The 18356-nt window shown below is 43.0% G+C and overlaps 2 protein-coding genes across 2 annotated transcripts; one reads left to right on the plus strand and one right to left on the minus strand.

Moving 5' to 3' along the window:
- Positions 1 to 266: 266 nt before the first annotated feature.
- LOC136677658 (XK-related protein 4-like) lies at positions 267 to 7078 on the plus strand. The gene has a single exon (XM_066655244.1). It carries the CDS (start codon positions 267 to 269, stop codon positions 1218 to 1220), a length of 954 nt encoding a protein of 317 aa, XP_066511341.1. The 3' UTR covers positions 1221 to 7078.
- Positions 7079 to 8769: 1691 nt separating this feature from the next.
- Positions 8770 to 18291, minus strand: LOC136678901 (DGAT1/2-independent enzyme synthesizing storage lipids-like). The gene is made up of 7 exons (XM_066657080.1): positions 18205 to 18291; positions 17342 to 17744; positions 16795 to 16962; positions 16141 to 16334; positions 12559 to 12619; positions 12263 to 12402; positions 8770 to 10790 (listed from the first exon to the last, which is right to left on the minus strand). Exons 2-7 carry the CDS (start codon positions 17667 to 17669, stop codon positions 10686 to 10688), a joined length of 996 nt encoding a protein of 331 aa, XP_066513177.1. The 5' UTR covers positions 17670 to 17744; positions 18205 to 18291; the 3' UTR covers positions 8770 to 10685.
- Positions 18292 to 18356: the final 65 nt, after the last annotated feature.

Here is an 18356-nt window from a genome sequence, read left to right on the forward strand (position 1 = left end):
ACATGGTTATTAATGAGGTTGTAAACACATTAAAGGTCATTAATAATCAGTTAGTAACACAGAGATAGGAAGTGCCAAAGTGACCTCTTTTTTTATCTAATACTGAAAGTGTCAGAGACTTTAGAACGTGAATTGAGTCATTTGCTTTTGTCAATAATAATAATTGTAAATGTAGAAAACCTTGGACAAATTGTATTAGGGAATTTATACAAGTTCTACAACAGAATTAATGAATTGCATAAATGACTTTTCTTTTGCTTTCAGGAATGACTGCTGCTGCCTCATTGGTCTCCCTGGCCTGGGCCCTGGCCTCCTACCAGAAAGCCCTCCGAGACTCACGCGATGACAAGAAACCAATCAGTTATTTGGCGGTCATCATCCAGTTCTGCTGGCACTTTTTCACCATCGCTGCCCGAGTGGTGACCTTCGCCCTCTTCGCCTCCGTATTTCAGCTCTACTTCGGCATCTTCATCGTGCTGCACTGGTGCTTCATGACCTTCTGGATTGTCCACTGCGAGACTGAGTTCTGCATAACCAAGTGGGAGGAGATTGTATTCGACATGGTTGTGGGCATCATCTACATCTTCAGCTGGTTCAATGTCAAGGAAGGTCGTACGCGTTGCCGCCTTTTCGTCTATTACCTGGTCATCCTGCTAGAGAACGCAGCACTCAGCACACTTTGGTACCTCTACCGGAGTCCAGTCAGCACTGATGCTTTTGCCGTCCCTGCGCTTTGCGTCATCTTCTCCAGCTTCTTGACAGGTGTGGTCTTCATGCTCATGTACTATGCCTTCTTTCACCCCAACGGCCCACGATTCGGACGCTCCTCCAGCCTCAACCAACTGGACGAAGCCTCTACCGCTTTTGCCATGCCTTCGGAAGGTGCCACCAACTCCCTGCGCTCCAATCGGGGAGGCACTCTAGCACGGGACATGGACAGAGAGGCCAAATACGGTACTGAAAGAGATGGATGTGTGCCCGTATTCCAGGTGCGCCCCACTGCCCCGTCCACACCTTCGTCCAGGGCACCTCGCCTGGAAGAGACCGTGATCAGGATAGACCTTTGCCGGAACCGTTACCCAGCCTGGGAGCGTCACGTACTGGACCGCAGCATACGCAAGGCTATCCTGGCCATCGACTCATCTCCTACACCCCCTAGGCTGCAATACAAGGATGACACTTTGGTCCAGGAGCGTCTGGAGTATGAGACCACTTTGTAGCTCTAGCTGTGGAGGCACACATGCTAATTCACAGTAGATTAGCATCCATCAACAGCAGGACTGTGGCAATAACATTACTAGCTGAGCATACTGTAGGGACTGTAGGGCCCATGATGTTGATTATCATGGACTGTGAAATGATAATGGACAATAGGAACATAAATATACATTGGTGGAAGGATGCTTGTGATCTTTTTAAAACTTTTTTTGCTCCATCTATTTGGATTTCTGTTTGTGCCCTATTTTTATTACTCGTGTCTTGTCAGGGAATACATCGTTTTTTTTGTTTTCTGAAAATGCTGTTAACTCACAGCACGTCTCCACCAAGGTTCATTGCCTTGTCCAAAAGTCACTACTTTAAACACTATAGGCCATTCAAACAACCCAGTTCTGTGGCTTTAATGATTCTCCATTGGCTTCGACAGACTTGTCTTGCTCTGGTCACGGTGAGCATACTTTATGTCCTGTATTTTTCACATCAGACTGAGCATCCAACACACTTGTTCATGCATCAGTGGATTTAAAATGTGACAAAATATGGCTACCTGTCGTGCTGGAGGAAATAGGGGACAGTGTCTCCAGGTCGATCAAGTTCACGGAGACGGAACCTCCTCATCCAGGGTGCTGAAACACATGAACATCAGCAAACCTTTCCCAGTGCCAAAAACCTGGTCCCTACTGGATTCTACAGTGGACCGCGAGTCTCTGCCACTAAACTGTACATAAAAGAAGAGGGCAGCATTTCAATCATCTACTTGAATCCTGTACAAAAAAGCAACGAAAAAAAAATACAAAACTAAAAAAATACATGGTTGTCACGCACTGAGGAAGCCACAAGCTCCATCTCCTCCACCCATGGTGACGACACCAGGCCAAGAAAACTCTTTCTGGCAGCTCAGTCCACTGGCGGCTGTGGCCGAAAACGGATATGTGTGGTCGGGATACACACATACACATGCATACACACACACACATATATATACACACACACACTCCTGTACTTATATGTACCTAGATGTACCTATAAGAACATCAGCAAAAGACACTAACAACCTACTGACACTTGCGTATGCACACACACAGAGCAATCTACAGCAGCATCAGCGGTCACTTGCTGGAGCCAGGATGAACTTGACCCTCTGAAAGATTAAAGATACAGTGGTGCGACTGGGGACGGTTCAGCTGCTCATTGTGTACATGAAGAATGTGTGTGAGTCCATTTGAGTACCACCGCCTGGCATAGTATAGCCTTTTCCCTGCTCTACACGTGGGTAGTAATTGGGTTTGAAAGCCCTTTTGTCAGAGTCAGGTAGATTTAGTTGTTTACAAAGGATAAGGCCACCTACTTTAATAGGAAGGGTCCATTTCACTGACAGCATACCACAGCAAGGCAAAAAAAAGCAGCAGGCCACTAGCAAAGAGTACTTCAACAAAACCAGACAGGGTGAAACAAAGTGCTGTGGTCGTTTGTAAATACGCAAGGATATTTGGTTTACAAAACCCTTGTATTCAGAGCACTTTTATAGCTACCATATCAAGATGGGATGCCAAGACTTTTTAAAATCCAGTGTTGACATATTTCTCAGACTAGTTAGCATTTAGCTTGATTAGCTTCATTAATAATAATAATAGAGTCGAATACACATCTGTTTACCTTTTTTCAGTTTGAACAAAACTAGTGCATTAAAGGTTACATATTATACTCAGATTTCCAAAATTAACACAAGAATGACCAGTTTCAGCCACTTGTGAACGAGCCTCTGTTTACTTTCAAGCACAAGGCACCCAGCCGTCTCTGTTGCCATTTTCACCAGTACACTTATATGAACTCATTCGCTGTGTCTGTTTTGCTCAGTTTAACCTCGTCCTTGCGATCTCACATACACGTGCATCACCAACTTAGGATCTAATCCCTATCTGCTGCATCTAGACCATACAGTACGTTAGCACAGAGAAAATACTGAAGCACTGGTACTTAGAGAAGCATACAGGGTTCAATAAAGGGATATAATGGGAGTCAATGGGCAGATGCTAAAGCAATTGACCAGACAAAGCTACGGTTTTAATTGCCTGGAGTATTACCTTCATTAGTCTATAGTGTTAGAGCTGGGAAAACACTGAAATGTTCAAGGCAGGTGTACCCTAGATACAAAAGCAGCCTCGGTGCTCTGAACTAAGCTCCAGGCACTGGAGCGTCTCCAGAAATAGAACACTGTATCTTTAACTCTGCCAAAAGCAGTCTCTATGTATGAAAGAGAAACAACAAAAAAAGTTCCTGTCTTTCTCACTCTTTTTTTTTCAGTTGTACGTTGCAAGTGCTTCTTCCTGTCTTATGTGTAGGGAATCAGAGGACACGTTGGCGGAGACACGCGGAGATGAACCGGCACAACAACAAGCACAAGGCCCAGGCAGGCGGGAGAATCGGTCCTTTATTTTGTTGCACTCTTTTGTTGGGGGGCGGGGGTTTACTGTGCAGGTTCGAGGCTCTCGACGTGCCTGTTGTGAATCGTCTGAAAATCCATCGCATCACAGGATATCATGTGTTTACGAGTAAAGTAGTAAAGCATTCGGTTTTCTTTGTTTTTATTTGATTTTTTTAACGGGGCCTATTTTTGGATGTGATTCACACTCGCTGCACAATTATCTTTGCTGTATGCCGTTAAGTGTGTGAAGGTGACTATCATAGGATGATTATATTAAGTCAGTTATGCCCTTGCACAAATTTTGAATATGAATTAACAGATGCCTTTAAAGGAATACCCCTCCATGTCTGATCATTCCTTTATCAAGACCAATTTAGAACAGATGTCAATGAGTAATTGCTTTATCTCCTGCCCATTGGCTACTATTAGAAGTCGGCAGATTTATTATTCATTGTTAAGCACAATGATATATGTTCACATTATTGTCTGTGGTAACTGACTGTACGCTACAGGCCGAAAAACACTGGAGGATTCCTTTAAATCCACTTCCTCTTAATAGCACATTTTTTTTCGCTACACTACTCTGTCTCTTCTGGCACAAAAAAACACAAATGGTTAAAAAAACGAGTACTAGTGTAGTTATTAACAGATTCCATGCAATGCCCTTGTACCATGGCTTGGGCCATTCAGATAAGCATATGCCCTCTTGCCCTTTAATTGATCTTTTCATACCAAATCTCCCTTTCCTAAACAGAGACAAAGCACAATGTCCAGAAGAATTCTTTGACCTGAAGTAACCGACCGTACGCTTAAACTAAAACGATTCAGATCAGATTAGACTCCACAGGTCCCTTCAGTCTCATAAATAATTCGAAGGTCACCGTGCCCAATGCCAAGCACTGGCCAGAGTGGTATAAAGTGTAGCTGTGAAGCAGTGGAACTGTGTTCTCTGAAGTGATATGATTTGAATCCAGGCCCCCTCAATCTCATAAATAATACATTTGTTTATATTTTTATTTCAGTGTCACCCTGAACATGCCGCCTCCTGTGCTTTTGGTTTGTTTGTTTGATGGGGTGATGTGTCACAATGTCAGCGGTAGATAGGATCTGTTTTTCGGCTCCGTTTTCCCGGCATTCCGGCAGCAGCTGGATCTTGTTGACCTGTTCCTGTCAACAACAATCACCAGCACCTCCAAGCAGGTGTTTGCCACTGTTTACATTTCGCCATATAATCTCTCCTATGTCCTCTTAAACGTTTTCTCACTTAAAGTGCTGTTAGGCCATAACAGGAACCATAACAGACTGGAGATCTACCACTCCATAACCCCTTTAAACCTCAGCTGATTATTCACTTAATACAAGCACAGATGCCATTAGACGAACATTTCTATTTTATGGTACGATATTGCCACGTTAGCTCTCAAGAAATTCTAACCAAAATTATGTAACGTGTATTATTATTATTATTATTATTATTATTATTATTATTATTAAATATAATGTGTTTGTATTTGTAGTTCAGCACAAGGCCTTTTTGAATTATATAAATCAATAACGCGATGCAGATATCGATGGTGGGACTCACTGATGGATGGCACTTAGCCCCACAACATTTTCAGAAACAACACGGATCATTCAAATGTATTAAAAATTAGGACATTTTACACTTTTAAAAAATTTGTATCACACTCTAAATTCACATTTTTTGTCAAAAGTGATTAATATTAGCAATATACACACATAATATGCATAAAATGCAATATGCTACAATATGAGAATCTTGATTGTAAGTTTAGTGCCCAGCCAAACACTTGTCCAACTTGTCCAACCTAGCAACTGTTGTTATGAACAGTGCTAGATCCATCTGTGGTCGGAGCCTGGGTAGGCCAATTATAATTACTCACTGGGCACATTTGCTACCCCACCAATAGCATGGGTATAGTCAAATCTACTGCAGATCTAGGCTTCTTGATATACATATTTGTTTGCACATCTACCTATTTTGCAATTAGGTTTAAGACTTCATCAGCTACCATACTGTTCCTTTCTGGAAAGACTAGAAATTGTACAGAAAACCTACCTCAACATGGTCCAGTAAACAGAGCACCCTGCGCCAGTGAAGCTAAGTGGATGTGTGCTAAATGCTACCTGGATTACTTCTAATAATGCTAAGCTAAAAAGGCGGAGAGTTCTGCTGTTTACATCCAACTCATCAGAAAAGCAGTAAAAAAAAAACAGGACTTAGATACTTTACACCAGAAATAGAGATGAATGGAATGAAATTGGTTCAAAAGGTATCATTTTTAACTTAACAACCTTTGAATCAAGTTCAGCGCATCACTTTTTCTTGCAACCTCCAACAGTCAGGGAGATTCATCCATACTGCAAACCATGCAAGCTGCTTCTATGAGTTTTGTTTGCCTTAAGGAACATTGGCCTTTATTTCGGTTCTCCTTCAGTTTGGGGGTGTTTGTTGATTTACTTCGTCTTCTTTAGTGTCCCATGCTAATCATAGTGGGGTTGCTATGAAAGGTGTGTGTGTGTGCTTCTCTTTCTGTTAGCGTTTCATTTGACTTACTGTGCTTCTACTATGGGCGGAATATTAAGAGGAAAAGAGGTGTTCGCCATTTCCGTTTTTGCAGACTAACAATCAGTGACGAAGCTGGACGTCACAGACAGTCATGGATGGCACTGTTACGAGTCGCGGAAACAATGAACTGTTGACTAAAGAAAAAAAGAAAAAAAAATCAGAAAGTGTGATGATATGTGTTTTTTTTACTTTCATACGTGTATGCAGACAAGATTCAAAGGTTATACATTATATGTTTATCCCTCACCATTAGAATTAGATAATTAGATGAAATAGAATGGCTTATGGGTGGTTCAAAAAATGCATACTGGAATCTAGGGCTGATTAGCAGTTAACACCAGAGCACGGATTTAGTACAAGCACAGTAGTTTTGATGAACTTTGGCTAGATGCGTTCAGCTAGATTTGACCTAATAAGATGTACAGATATTCTTGGTATTTCAGTTGCAACGGACGCTCACCATAGTGAATTGCAAATGGCTATTTAACTGTAAATAACTGTATGTAAATGTACATGTTTAAAAAGAACATTCCCTTTTGAGTCCTGACTGTAAAGGGTGTCTGTTGAGTAGAAGGCGATGCCATGAGAATGGCAGTTACATATGGCGTAATACAGAATAAAACTAGTGTGGTGTATGTGATGTATTAAATGAGAAAAAAAATGCAAAATGATAAAAAACTGTTCATTATTGGTCTATTGAGTAAGTTGCATTGTGTGATGAAAGTCTTAAGTGCTTAAAATGCATTGAATCTGTTATCTGATTTTATTGTAAATTGAAGAGTCAAACAAAAGAACATTACATTTTTGTATATATTGGATTTTTGTAAATTTTTATTTGATTCTAATGCAACACGAAGTACCAAATTCATTTAATAAAGTACACTGTGGTCATTTTATCAGACTCCTTTGCTAACTTTTTAAGAGTTGCTAACTGTACCTGCTAACTCAATGTACTTAGCTAGCTTTGTCAAGGTGCTAACACATCGGCTAATGCAACAGTTTAACTAATTTGCTAATTATTTATACAGTTTTCAACCATACATTGCTAATTCTAAGAGTGAAAGGCAGTTATTGTGAAGCCGTTAGCTTTAGGCTAGTGGCCTCTTCAATGTTTCATTCACTGTTAGCCACATTAGCAAGAGCTGTGAGGATGCACAAACCAGTATTGTAGAAAATCAGGGACAATCTCAAGGCTACAAGTCCATTCCTAGAGATCTTAATGTTCTTTTGCTCCCTGTGTGCAACGTCATTAAGACATTTACAGCCTGTGGCACAGCAGCTGACCTCTCTGGACATGGACATAAGAGAAAAATGATGGAAGATTGTAACAAAAGATTGTTTGAATGGTGGGTGAAGGACCTCAATCAATTGACAAACAAATTCAAGCTGCCCTGTAGACACAGCGTTCAACAGTGTCAGCTCCCTCTCTCCGCTTTTAGTAAAGAGAACTATTGCATCATTTACAGAAAACAAAACTGCGCCTTTAAAACTAGCACAACTGCCCTACGGTCAAACGTAGTGGGTTGCTTCGCTGTTTCTGGAACTAGATGCTGTGGTAATGAGTATGGCATTGTGAAATCTACACTACCAAGAAATTTTGGAGCACAGTGCAGGGCCCTGTGTCAGAACGCTGGGTCTTCTTCAGAGGTCAGGGTTCTTCCACCAGGTCAATGACCTAAATCACACTTCAGAAATGTTTTAAGAGGAAAACTGGAGAGCTCTGAAGTGGCTAGCAATCAACCCAGAGAAGACCTGTAGTGCCCATAGTTTAATTAAGTCCATTTTGAAATTCTCTGTGGAATGAGATCAGATTTGATGTTTTTATTTCAGCTTTGTTTGTGTTGTCGCAGTGCAAACAAAAGAAATAAACCCTTTTTTGGGCTGGCATCGTGGCGCTACATGTAGTCTTCCTGTCACACAGCTCCAAGGCCCTGAGGTTGTGGGTTCAACCCTTGCCTCAGACTCTGACTGACGATCCCAAAACCATTAGTAGGTGGATAGGCTATGGGCTGGTCTGGCTACCTGTCCAGGTTCTATTCCTGCCTTGAACTATACTGGTTACTGAAAAAAACCTGGAAGACATAATGTATAAAGTGTAAGGGTGGCAATATTTCTGGCCATTTAGTGCAGTTCCTGTCACCACATTAGCATATTTTAGCATATTGTTTATCATATGAAGGTTTCAAGGTTATTTGTCATACATCAGCTATAAAATAGTAGCACTCCATGTGTTTTCAATAAAAATAAGTGAAAGTGGTGAACTGGTGATATGTTTGACACCATCCAATCCCATAATAATCATCCAAGCTTTCAGAGTTTTCTGAATAATGCTGGTGCATGACTGCTGCAGGGTCCAGCATTAAAAATGGAGTTAGTGCAACACGCTTACAATTAAAGCTTGTGGAAATTATAATATGCCTGGAGGCGTTCAGTAACTGCTATAAAGCTTTTTTTATTCTCTAATTGGCGGGTGCTGCTGAAAGCAGAACAGTACGCTCCGCACAATGAAACAAAAAACAATTGATCCAAGCCTTATCAAAAAATAATTTATTTGTCAGTGTCATGGTCTTTCTTTCCTTTTGATTTACAATTAATGCACAGAGGTTGTTCTTCAGTACCAGACAGATCCATAAACATCATTAAAAACACTTCTACTGCTCATTTGTATACAGAAATATCCAGTTATAAAATGCATAGGGTGAATGGCAGCTATTGCAATGTAGTTAGCATAATTCTAACCAGCCTGTACTAGCATACATTCACTGCTTGCAAATTTAGCGTTATTAAAAGAGATGGATGGAAGGTTGAATGTGAAGATTGATGGCATTTGGATTTGTGCCAAATGCTTCAACAATGAATATATATCTATATATGATTTGTATTTTTTTTCTTAACAAAAACTCTTGTATTTATAAAACCATATTTACATCCATTGGTTTTAAACAGTAACATATTTGATTCTCAGACGTCTTAATGCTGGTCAAAAACATCACGTAATCAGGTCTGAGGAATGTGTACAAATGATAAATTTGTAAAGACATGTGACCTCATAAATGTAACAGTTAATACACTGCATCATTACATTACTTCTGAATCAAAGGGCAGGATTTTTTAAGAGTTTACCCAAACAGTATCTTTTTATTGTTAAAGTGGTCTAGCATTGACCACACCTCCACAAGACGAGTGAAAAATTCAAATCAAGGCTAAATTAGAGCCTCGATGTACACAGCACCGATCACCAATCACTGACCCTCACACTATTAGTAATTAATTCCATATACTTACTGGCTCCAAAAATAATAATAATAAAATCACAGTATGGATACACAACTGGAGCAAAAGTTTGGCTAAAAATCTCATTTTTGTTTCTTTATAAACAGAGGGTATTCCAAAAGACACTCCTTTTAACATTTGGATTCTTCTGATAACTGTAAGCACATGATGTGTATGATTTCCAGAGTAGGACACTCTGGAACAGCTGGGCATGACCTAACCGTGATCAATGCCAAGCGTCAACTAGAGGAGTGTAAAATCCCCCATTGCAATGCTGTAAAACACTGGAACATCTTCTCTTCCTGAGTGATGGCACTATGTAGTAGAGCCTGTTACTGCAGCAAAAATGGGGACAAACTCCTCAATACCCATCATTTCAAAAGAAACATGAGTAGGATCTAGGAATTTTTGGATTACTGTGTTCAGTTTTAGACATTCTACGCATTTGTGTCTAAAGTTAGCTACACTAGCCTTGTAGCGCCAGTGCAAAATTAAAGAAGCAAACCACAGACCCCAAATATGTCTTAGTTCACTGACTATATTTGGGGTAAAGGTGGGGGGGGGGGGCACTGTGTGCTCTGTTGAGTTCTTGGCCAAACTATCGCTTTTAGAGTCAACCACTTGGAGCTGCAAATATCGTGCATTTTACAGACGTTCTCTTGCCTACTTCCACATTCAACAGTCCCTAAACTCTAAAAATCATTTCCTATCTCATGGACGAAATGAACCAGAAAGGCCTCTAGGAACCCAGTTGTTTTTGGCAGTGGTCCTTCAAACAGATCAAAGTGTGCAAATAAGTTACAGATTAAAAAAAACAATACGGAAAACACCCAAAAAATGCACACGATCTTACATTCACATGCACACGAGACTAGAAACCAGACACAATACACACACACCGTTATTAGATATGCCATTTTTGGTGACATCTGCTGATAATTACGTGCCCATGCCACACATATGTCAATCTCAATATCAGTAACATCAAGAACACCATACACCTATGATATATTAGTTGGACAATACTTCCAGTTGTCTGTTAAGTTATGCTGGGAATAAAAGTCCTAAATGGTGTTTTGTGTAATTTTTAGCCTGAGAGCAAGTGCTGTGCTTTTCCTCCTTGGGCCTGGCATGGAATTCCTAGAAAAGAATCCAGACTAAAAACAAAAAGTCTGCTGGCTATTCCACTTTGGGCCGGCTCTGGAACCGCTCCAGAAGAGCCCGCAGGATGCTGCCAGGAATCTTCTGGTGTCTGTCGATAAGTGCTTGAACTGCTGCCTGCACCTGAATGAAAGATTGGATTAAGGGAGAGCTTCAATGAATGTCTGCATTGTAATCACCTGAATAATTTATGAAGTTCTAAGACAGTGGTCAGCATTAATTTAATTTAATTTATTTGTTCAATTTTTTTAAAGAACCAATGCAAATTCATCCTTGTATTCTGGGCAAAAGGCGTTTTATCAATTGATATCATATTTAATAAACCTGCCATTGCATTTTGAAAGCTTGTGGCAGCAGACAACAAGTCAACTATACAAAATAACAGGATTATACACATACCCTGGCCATTTTATCAGCTACTGTACACAGTTGGTTGTATGTTACGAGGCCTGATACTTTCAGATAAGAGTACTGCTTGATTGATTCATTCATTCATTATCTGTAAGCTTTTATCCAGTTCAGGGTCGCGGTGGGTCCAGAGCCTACCTGGAATCATTGGGCGCAAGGCAGGAATATACCCTGGAGGGTGCGCCAGTCCTTCACAGGGCAACACACACACTCACACATTCACACCTACATACACTTTTTGAGTCACCAATCCACCTACCAACGTGTGTTTTTGGACTGTGGGAGGAAACCGGGGCACCCAGAGAAACCCACGCAGACACAGGGAGAACACACCACACTCCTCACAGACAGTCACCCGGAGGAAACCCACGCAGACACAGGGAGAACACACCACACTCCTCACAGACAGTCACCCGGAGGAAACCCACGCAGACACAGGGAGAACACACCCACTTCTCACAGACAGTCACCCGGAGGAAACCCACGCAGACACAGGGAGAACACACCACACTCCTCACAGACAGTCACCCGGAGGAAACCCACGCAGACACAGGGAGAACACACAACAATCCTCACAGACAGTCACCCGGAGGAAACCCACGCAGACACAGTGAGAACACACCACACTCCTCACAGACAGTCACCCGGAGGAAACCCACGCAGACACAGGGAGAACACACCCACTTCTCACAGACAGTCACCCGGAGGAAACCCACGCAGACACAGTGAGAACACACCACATTCCTCACAGACAGTCACCCGGAGGAAACCCACGCAGACACAGAGAGAACACACCCACTCCTCACTGACAGTCACCTGGAGGAAACCCACACAGACACAGTGAGAACACACCACACTCCTCACAGACAGTCACCCGGAGCGGGAATCGAACCCACAACCTCCAGGTCCCTGGAGCTGTGTGACTGTGACACTACCTGCTGCACCACCGTGCTTGATTCAATGAAGCAATTATCAGAGTGGACAAAAATATCAGTCCACTGCTGAGTTCAGTGAAAAAAAGGAAGTAATTCAACCTAAAATTTCTCAGGGGAGACAATCAGTCAATCCAGACAGTAATAAAATCACAGAGTAGTATCTGTAAAAAGGGAAATTACCCCAGGTAATCCTATCAAAAATCATTCAAAGGAGGAAAAAAAACAATGGAACAGCTGTGAAAGAAGCCATACCTTCTCTGCTAACTCCGCTGCAGTCAGTTTAGGGTCGTATGGAATGGGGTCGCCTAAATAAGTGCAGAACTTGACTGGAAATCCACCGTACACAGGTGCAAACGGCAGCCGGAACCTTTCATACAGCCATCTGAAAAATTCTGGTGCAGGGTAATGGGGGTGGGGTGGGGGGCAGAATAAAGAGATTATTTGTTAGAAAATGGAATTACACAATTAACCAACAATTCTTTGCTAAACTCATTATAGTGGATTTCTTTAAGGAATTACACTTCTTAAAAAAAAAATGCAGGACTTACTTAACGTTCCCAGAGAGCGGAATCCCTCCCGGATATTTTGAGTAAACATGGGAATAATTGGCTGAAGAGAAAAAAAATGATGATTCACATTATGTTGGTGGACATGGTCCCTAATTAGGATGATCACTACACTGCAAGCAAAAAATATGGCATTTGCTCAGGCGCATATATGTTTGTATGTTTCGACTTAGTCCCAGCAGTGGGTGGGTAAAAAGCCTCAAGTAATCTTTCAACCCTCACAAGCTTATTTTGATTTGCTTTGTTTTAGTCTGGCACTCGTACAAGCAAATACAAATTCTTTGTAACTGGATTGGTCAGGGTTTTTTATTTCACATTGACACAGGTCACTCAGGTTAGACAGAGGATAGAGATTCAGAATCCACACAAGAGGGCAAAGTGAAGTTCGGAGGTCGCAGGACTGACAGCTGACTACAGCAGTGGCAGATCAAATGTATATTTAGGCTAAAATCAAGCTTTAGTTGTCACAAAATGTAGCTAATCAGCCAAGATATGAAACAGCACATGATAAGTGCATGTGACCGTCAATTTGGGGACCTACAGCCCACCAACCTATACAAAACAAAGTCATTCTAATGTTGCACTGCCTCTTTCTCTTACATAGATAGCATTTTAGAATTGTCCTGCTTCCTCATCTGAGTCCCTCCGATCATAACGCTGCTCCCCCTATTAGCAGAGCACAAAGACTAGGTTAAATAGGGCAAAACAAACAAGAATTCTTATTAAATATGGAGACAATGAGAGCAGAGAAAGAGGACCAAGCAAAAATGGCTAAAAAAACAGAACTTCTGCTTTTTCTCTTTGCTTGTGTCTAAATGAACAATGGCTTATTGTCATTTAAAGAAACAGACACTGAAACTGATCGTTCTGAAAAGGGAAATGAGGAGAAATGAGGAGAATGCTGCTGCGAAGAAATGGCATCTGGAGATATCCGTACAGTGGAGAGACCTCTGAACATAGACAGGCGTGAAAAGTGAAGAGGATATTGCTCTGTTCCTGCTTCATAGTTGAGTTTTTGACTTCCCTGAAAACTGGATTTCGACATATGTTTTTTTGTCTGTAAATGCGCGTCCATGAATGAGTCTCAGATGTAGACATCTTTCAACAGGCCTTCTCCAGAACTGTATGTGTTGCCTTTAGGTTCTGGAGAGACAAGGCTAATGACCAGTATTGCGCAAATGTCAGAGATCACTGTTCATTTATTTAATAACAATGTTTATCTGTCAAGAAGCCATTAGTACGATAAGGAAATAGACAAAAAAGAAAAATATTCACAAAATCAAACATGCCCAGACTTCGACATCACTGCATGCTTTTTTGTGGTTAATTACACAACAAAGAGTAGGAATTCAAGCAATTTCTAAGAATAAACTTTGGTAGTTGAATAATAACCCCGCAGAAAGGACTGTCTCCTGGATGTTGGTTGAATGGCATAAGGTTGGAAAAATGCAATATTACAATACAAATTTAAAGTCCATGTCTCACTGTTCATTATCACCTACATTTCTGAGAGAAAAGTTGAAAGTTCACAGACAGTCACCCGGAGGAAACCCATGGAGACACAGGGAGAACACACCACACTCCTCACAGACAGTCACCCGGAGGAAACCCACACAGACACAGGGAGAACACACCACACTCCTCACAGACAGTCACCCGGAGGAAACCCATGGAGACACAGGTAGAACACACCACACTCCTCACAGACAATCACCCGGAGGAAACCCATGCAGACACAGGGAGAACACACCACACTCCTCACAGACAGTCACCCAGAGGAAACCCACACAGACACAGGGAGAACACACCACACTCCTCACAGACAGTCACCCAGAGGAAACCCATGCAGATACAGGGAGAACACACCACACTCCTCACAGACAGTCACCCGGAGGAAACCCACACAGACATAGGGAGAACACACCACACTCCTCACAGACAGTCACCCAGAGGAAACCCACACAGACACAGGGAGAACACACCACACTCCTCACAGACAGTCACCTGGAGGAAATCTACGCAGATACAGGGAGAACACACCACACACCTCACAGACAGTCACCTGGAGGAAACCCACACAGACACAGGGAGAACACACCACACTCCTCACAGACAGTCACCTGGAGGAAACCCACAAAGACACAGGGAGAACACACCACACTCCTCACAGACAGTCACCCGGAGGAAACCCACACAGACACAGGGAGAACACACCACACTCCTCCCAGACAGTCACCCGGAGGAAACCCACGCAGACACAGGGAGAACACACCACACTCCACACAGACAGTCACCCGGAGGAAACCCACGTAGACACAGGGAGAACACACCACACTCCTCACAGACAGTCACCCGGAGGAAACCCACGCAGACAGGGAGAACACACCACACTCCTCACAGACAGTCACCCGGAGGAAACCCACGCAGACACAGGGAGAACACACCACACTCCACACAGACAGTCACCCGGAGGAAACCCACGTAGACACAGGGAGAACACACCACACTCCTCACAGACAGTCACCCAGAGGAAACCCACGCAGACACAGAGAGAACACACCACTCTCCTCACAGACAGTCACCCGGAGGAAACCCACGCAGACACAGGGAGAACACACCACACTCCTCACAGACAGTCACCCGGAGGAAACCCACACAGACACAGGGAGAACACACCACACTCCTCACAGACAGTCACTCGGAGGAAACCCACGCAGACACAGGGAGAATACACCACACTCCTCAAAGACAATCACCCGGAGGAAACCCACGCAGACACAGGGAGAACACACCACACTCCTCACAGACAGTCACCCGGAGGAAACCCACGCAGACACAGGGAGAACACACCACACTCCTCACAGACAGTCACCCGGAGGAAACCCACGCGGACACAGGGAGAACACACCACACTCCTCACAGACAGTCACTCGGAGGAAACCCACGCAGACACAGGGAGAATACACCACACTCCTCAAAGACAATCACCCGGAGGAAACCCACGCAGACACAGGGAGAACACACCACACTCCTCACAGACAGTCACCTGGAGGAAACCCACGCAGACACAGGGAGAACACACCAAACTCCTCACAGACAGTCACCCGGAGGAAACCCACGCAGACACAGGGAGAACACACCAAACTCCTCACAGACAGTCACCTGGAGGAAACCCACACAGACACAGGGAGAACACACCACACTCCTCACAGACAGTCACCCGGAGGAAACCCACGCAGACACAGGGAGAACACACCAAACTCCTCACAGACAGTCACCTGGAGGAAACCCACGCAGACACAGGGAGAACACACCAAACTCCTCACAGACAGTCACCTGGAGGAAACCCACACAGACACAGGGAGAACACACCAAACTCCTCACAGACAGTCACCCGGAGCAGAACACAAACCCACAACCTCCAGGTCCCTGGAGCTGTGTGACTGCGACCCCTACCTGCTGCACCACCGTTCCGCCCAGTTGTTGATTTTTGCCAAAGAATTTTTTTAAATATTATTAAATACTAATATGACCACAACAGTGAAAAGGGCATAGGCTACATACCACTTTGGAATCGATGGCCACTTGTGCAAAGCCTTTGCGTTTCCCCCATAAAATAGGGTACGTCTCATCACTGAAAAGGGCTTCCCGCACCCCTCCTGGTGAGATGCCCAGAAGGTGACCGCTGCGTAGGGCCTTCACACATTCCTCCTGTGGACCATGGATTACACTGAACACCTCCAGCAACAGCTTAAACCCTGACAGAGTAAAAGAAAAGACACCAGGTGTCTACAACACTTGTGGATTGCTAATGATTTCCAAAGTTAGAAGTAGAACATTTATAAGCAAAACATTCGTTCATTCGTTCATTGTCTGTAACCGGTGATCCAGTTCAGGGTTAGGGTTCGGGGTCTGGAGCAGTGTGGCAGCGACACTACTTATTGCTCCACTGTGCCAACCACATTGTACACAGTTAATATCTAATTTCCACTACAGATTTCAACAGTGAATTAAGAGATCACGTGAAAAATACTCAATTATTCCTAAAAATCTTTAAGTATTCACACTTTTCCCACAAGTCTGTTACTACACTACAGCACACTTCACTGAACTGGACCCATGGCTTGTATCTGACCCATAATGAATTACTGTGGGTATTATAAATGGGGCATATGACTGTTACGACACTCCTGACGCGAAGCCAGACATTCTGTTTACCTGGGACCTTGAACAAGAAGTGGTCAGCAACTGAGTGACACGTGCGGCCTTTCTGGATGATGACGCTTGCCAGGAAGTAGTAGTAGTCGATAGGTATCGCCCCATGATAGTAGACAATGAGGGCAGGGCCTTCATCTGGAATCTTCTCTAAGCCATGGATTTCATAACCTGCTCCAGAGACATTCAACATTAGCATCTGTTGTTTCCAATACTTGGATTTGAGCTGTTGTGTCTCAGGTAATTATTTAGTGTAGATATTTGGGCAATACTGGTTATTAAGAGAGGGATATGTATTTTTACAAACAAAAAAGTACCTTAAAAATAAAGCAGTATAACATCCATAGAATGGGTCTCCCACATGGGACTGGCCATATTTAAAATAATACCAAGGCTCAGTAATAACCTCTCCCTGTAGTTAGTTATACCTCATATTTCCAATTAGTGCAAACTTACAGCTAAGTAATGAAAATAAACAGCGAACAAAATAAAGTACATCGTATAGGAGAAAGCCACGCCTCCCCCTCACTCTAGAACAAACATTACATACCATGCCATATTGCACCATGGCCGTCCCACAGAGTGGCTAGTGTTTTCCTCGCCCCATCCCAGAGGTTATTGGAGTAAGCTTCCCTCAGCTGATTCTTTCGTTTGTAGACGTGGAGGAAGAGGATGGACAGGTAGAGCAAGATGACAATTAGGAAAGGCAGGATGAAGACGATGGCCAGTGGTGTGAAAACCCAGAGTAAATACTCCACGAAACTGAGGTAGTCTTCTATGTCCCCCAGCCCTACCCAGTCCTCCAAAGCTACGAAAAGGCAAGTGAGTACGCCCACCGACCCGTTCCCCGACCAGCAGGACTCACTCTCCTTGGACATGCTGCCTCAGTGGGTCCCACTCTCAGTTGAGGCCAGGATGAACAAGGGCTCCTCTGCCCACTGGCAGACCTGGAGCTAAAATAAAGCAAGCAAACATCAAGGCACAAGAATATTTTAGAGACCACATTGACCCATTACCAGGAACTGATCTTTATGTCATCAGTAATTTTTACTGTTTTTAATATGTTGATATTAGCAATATATTTTCCTGCTGTATATGACCAGATGGAACCAGACCTTGGAGCTTTTACTTGGATAAATAAAACGTAATGACACTCTGGCTCTTCTACTAAACATCGAAGTTCGATATATGACAATATCAGATAAAGAAGCTCGATTATCGATTATGTCTCAGGGATCAAAAGGCAAATATAAATATAGAGCTGTATCCTCGCAGTAATTCAGCTCTTCCTCAAACTCACATCCACTTATATTTACACCGACAACACCTGCGCTTTAAACCCACTTATGAATACAACATTTAAAACAAAGAAAAAGAAAGTATAAAGCAAAGTTGAGGAGAATGAGCTCTTACTCTTCACTCAGCGATCGGGCTGTTATTCTGCTTCATTGCTGAACTCAGCGCTGCACCAATAAAAGTCCCCCGACTTCTTTCCTGCTTCCCCGGCTTCCACATAACAACATAGCAGCGTCGCTCTTAAATTCAAAATAAAAGCCCTTTTTATT

This window comes from Hoplias malabaricus, chromosome Y, assembly GCF_029633855.1.
Source record: "Hoplias malabaricus isolate fHopMal1 chromosome Y, fHopMal1.hap1, whole genome shotgun sequence".
NCBI lineage: Eukaryota > Metazoa > Chordata > Actinopteri > Characiformes > Erythrinidae > Hoplias > Hoplias malabaricus.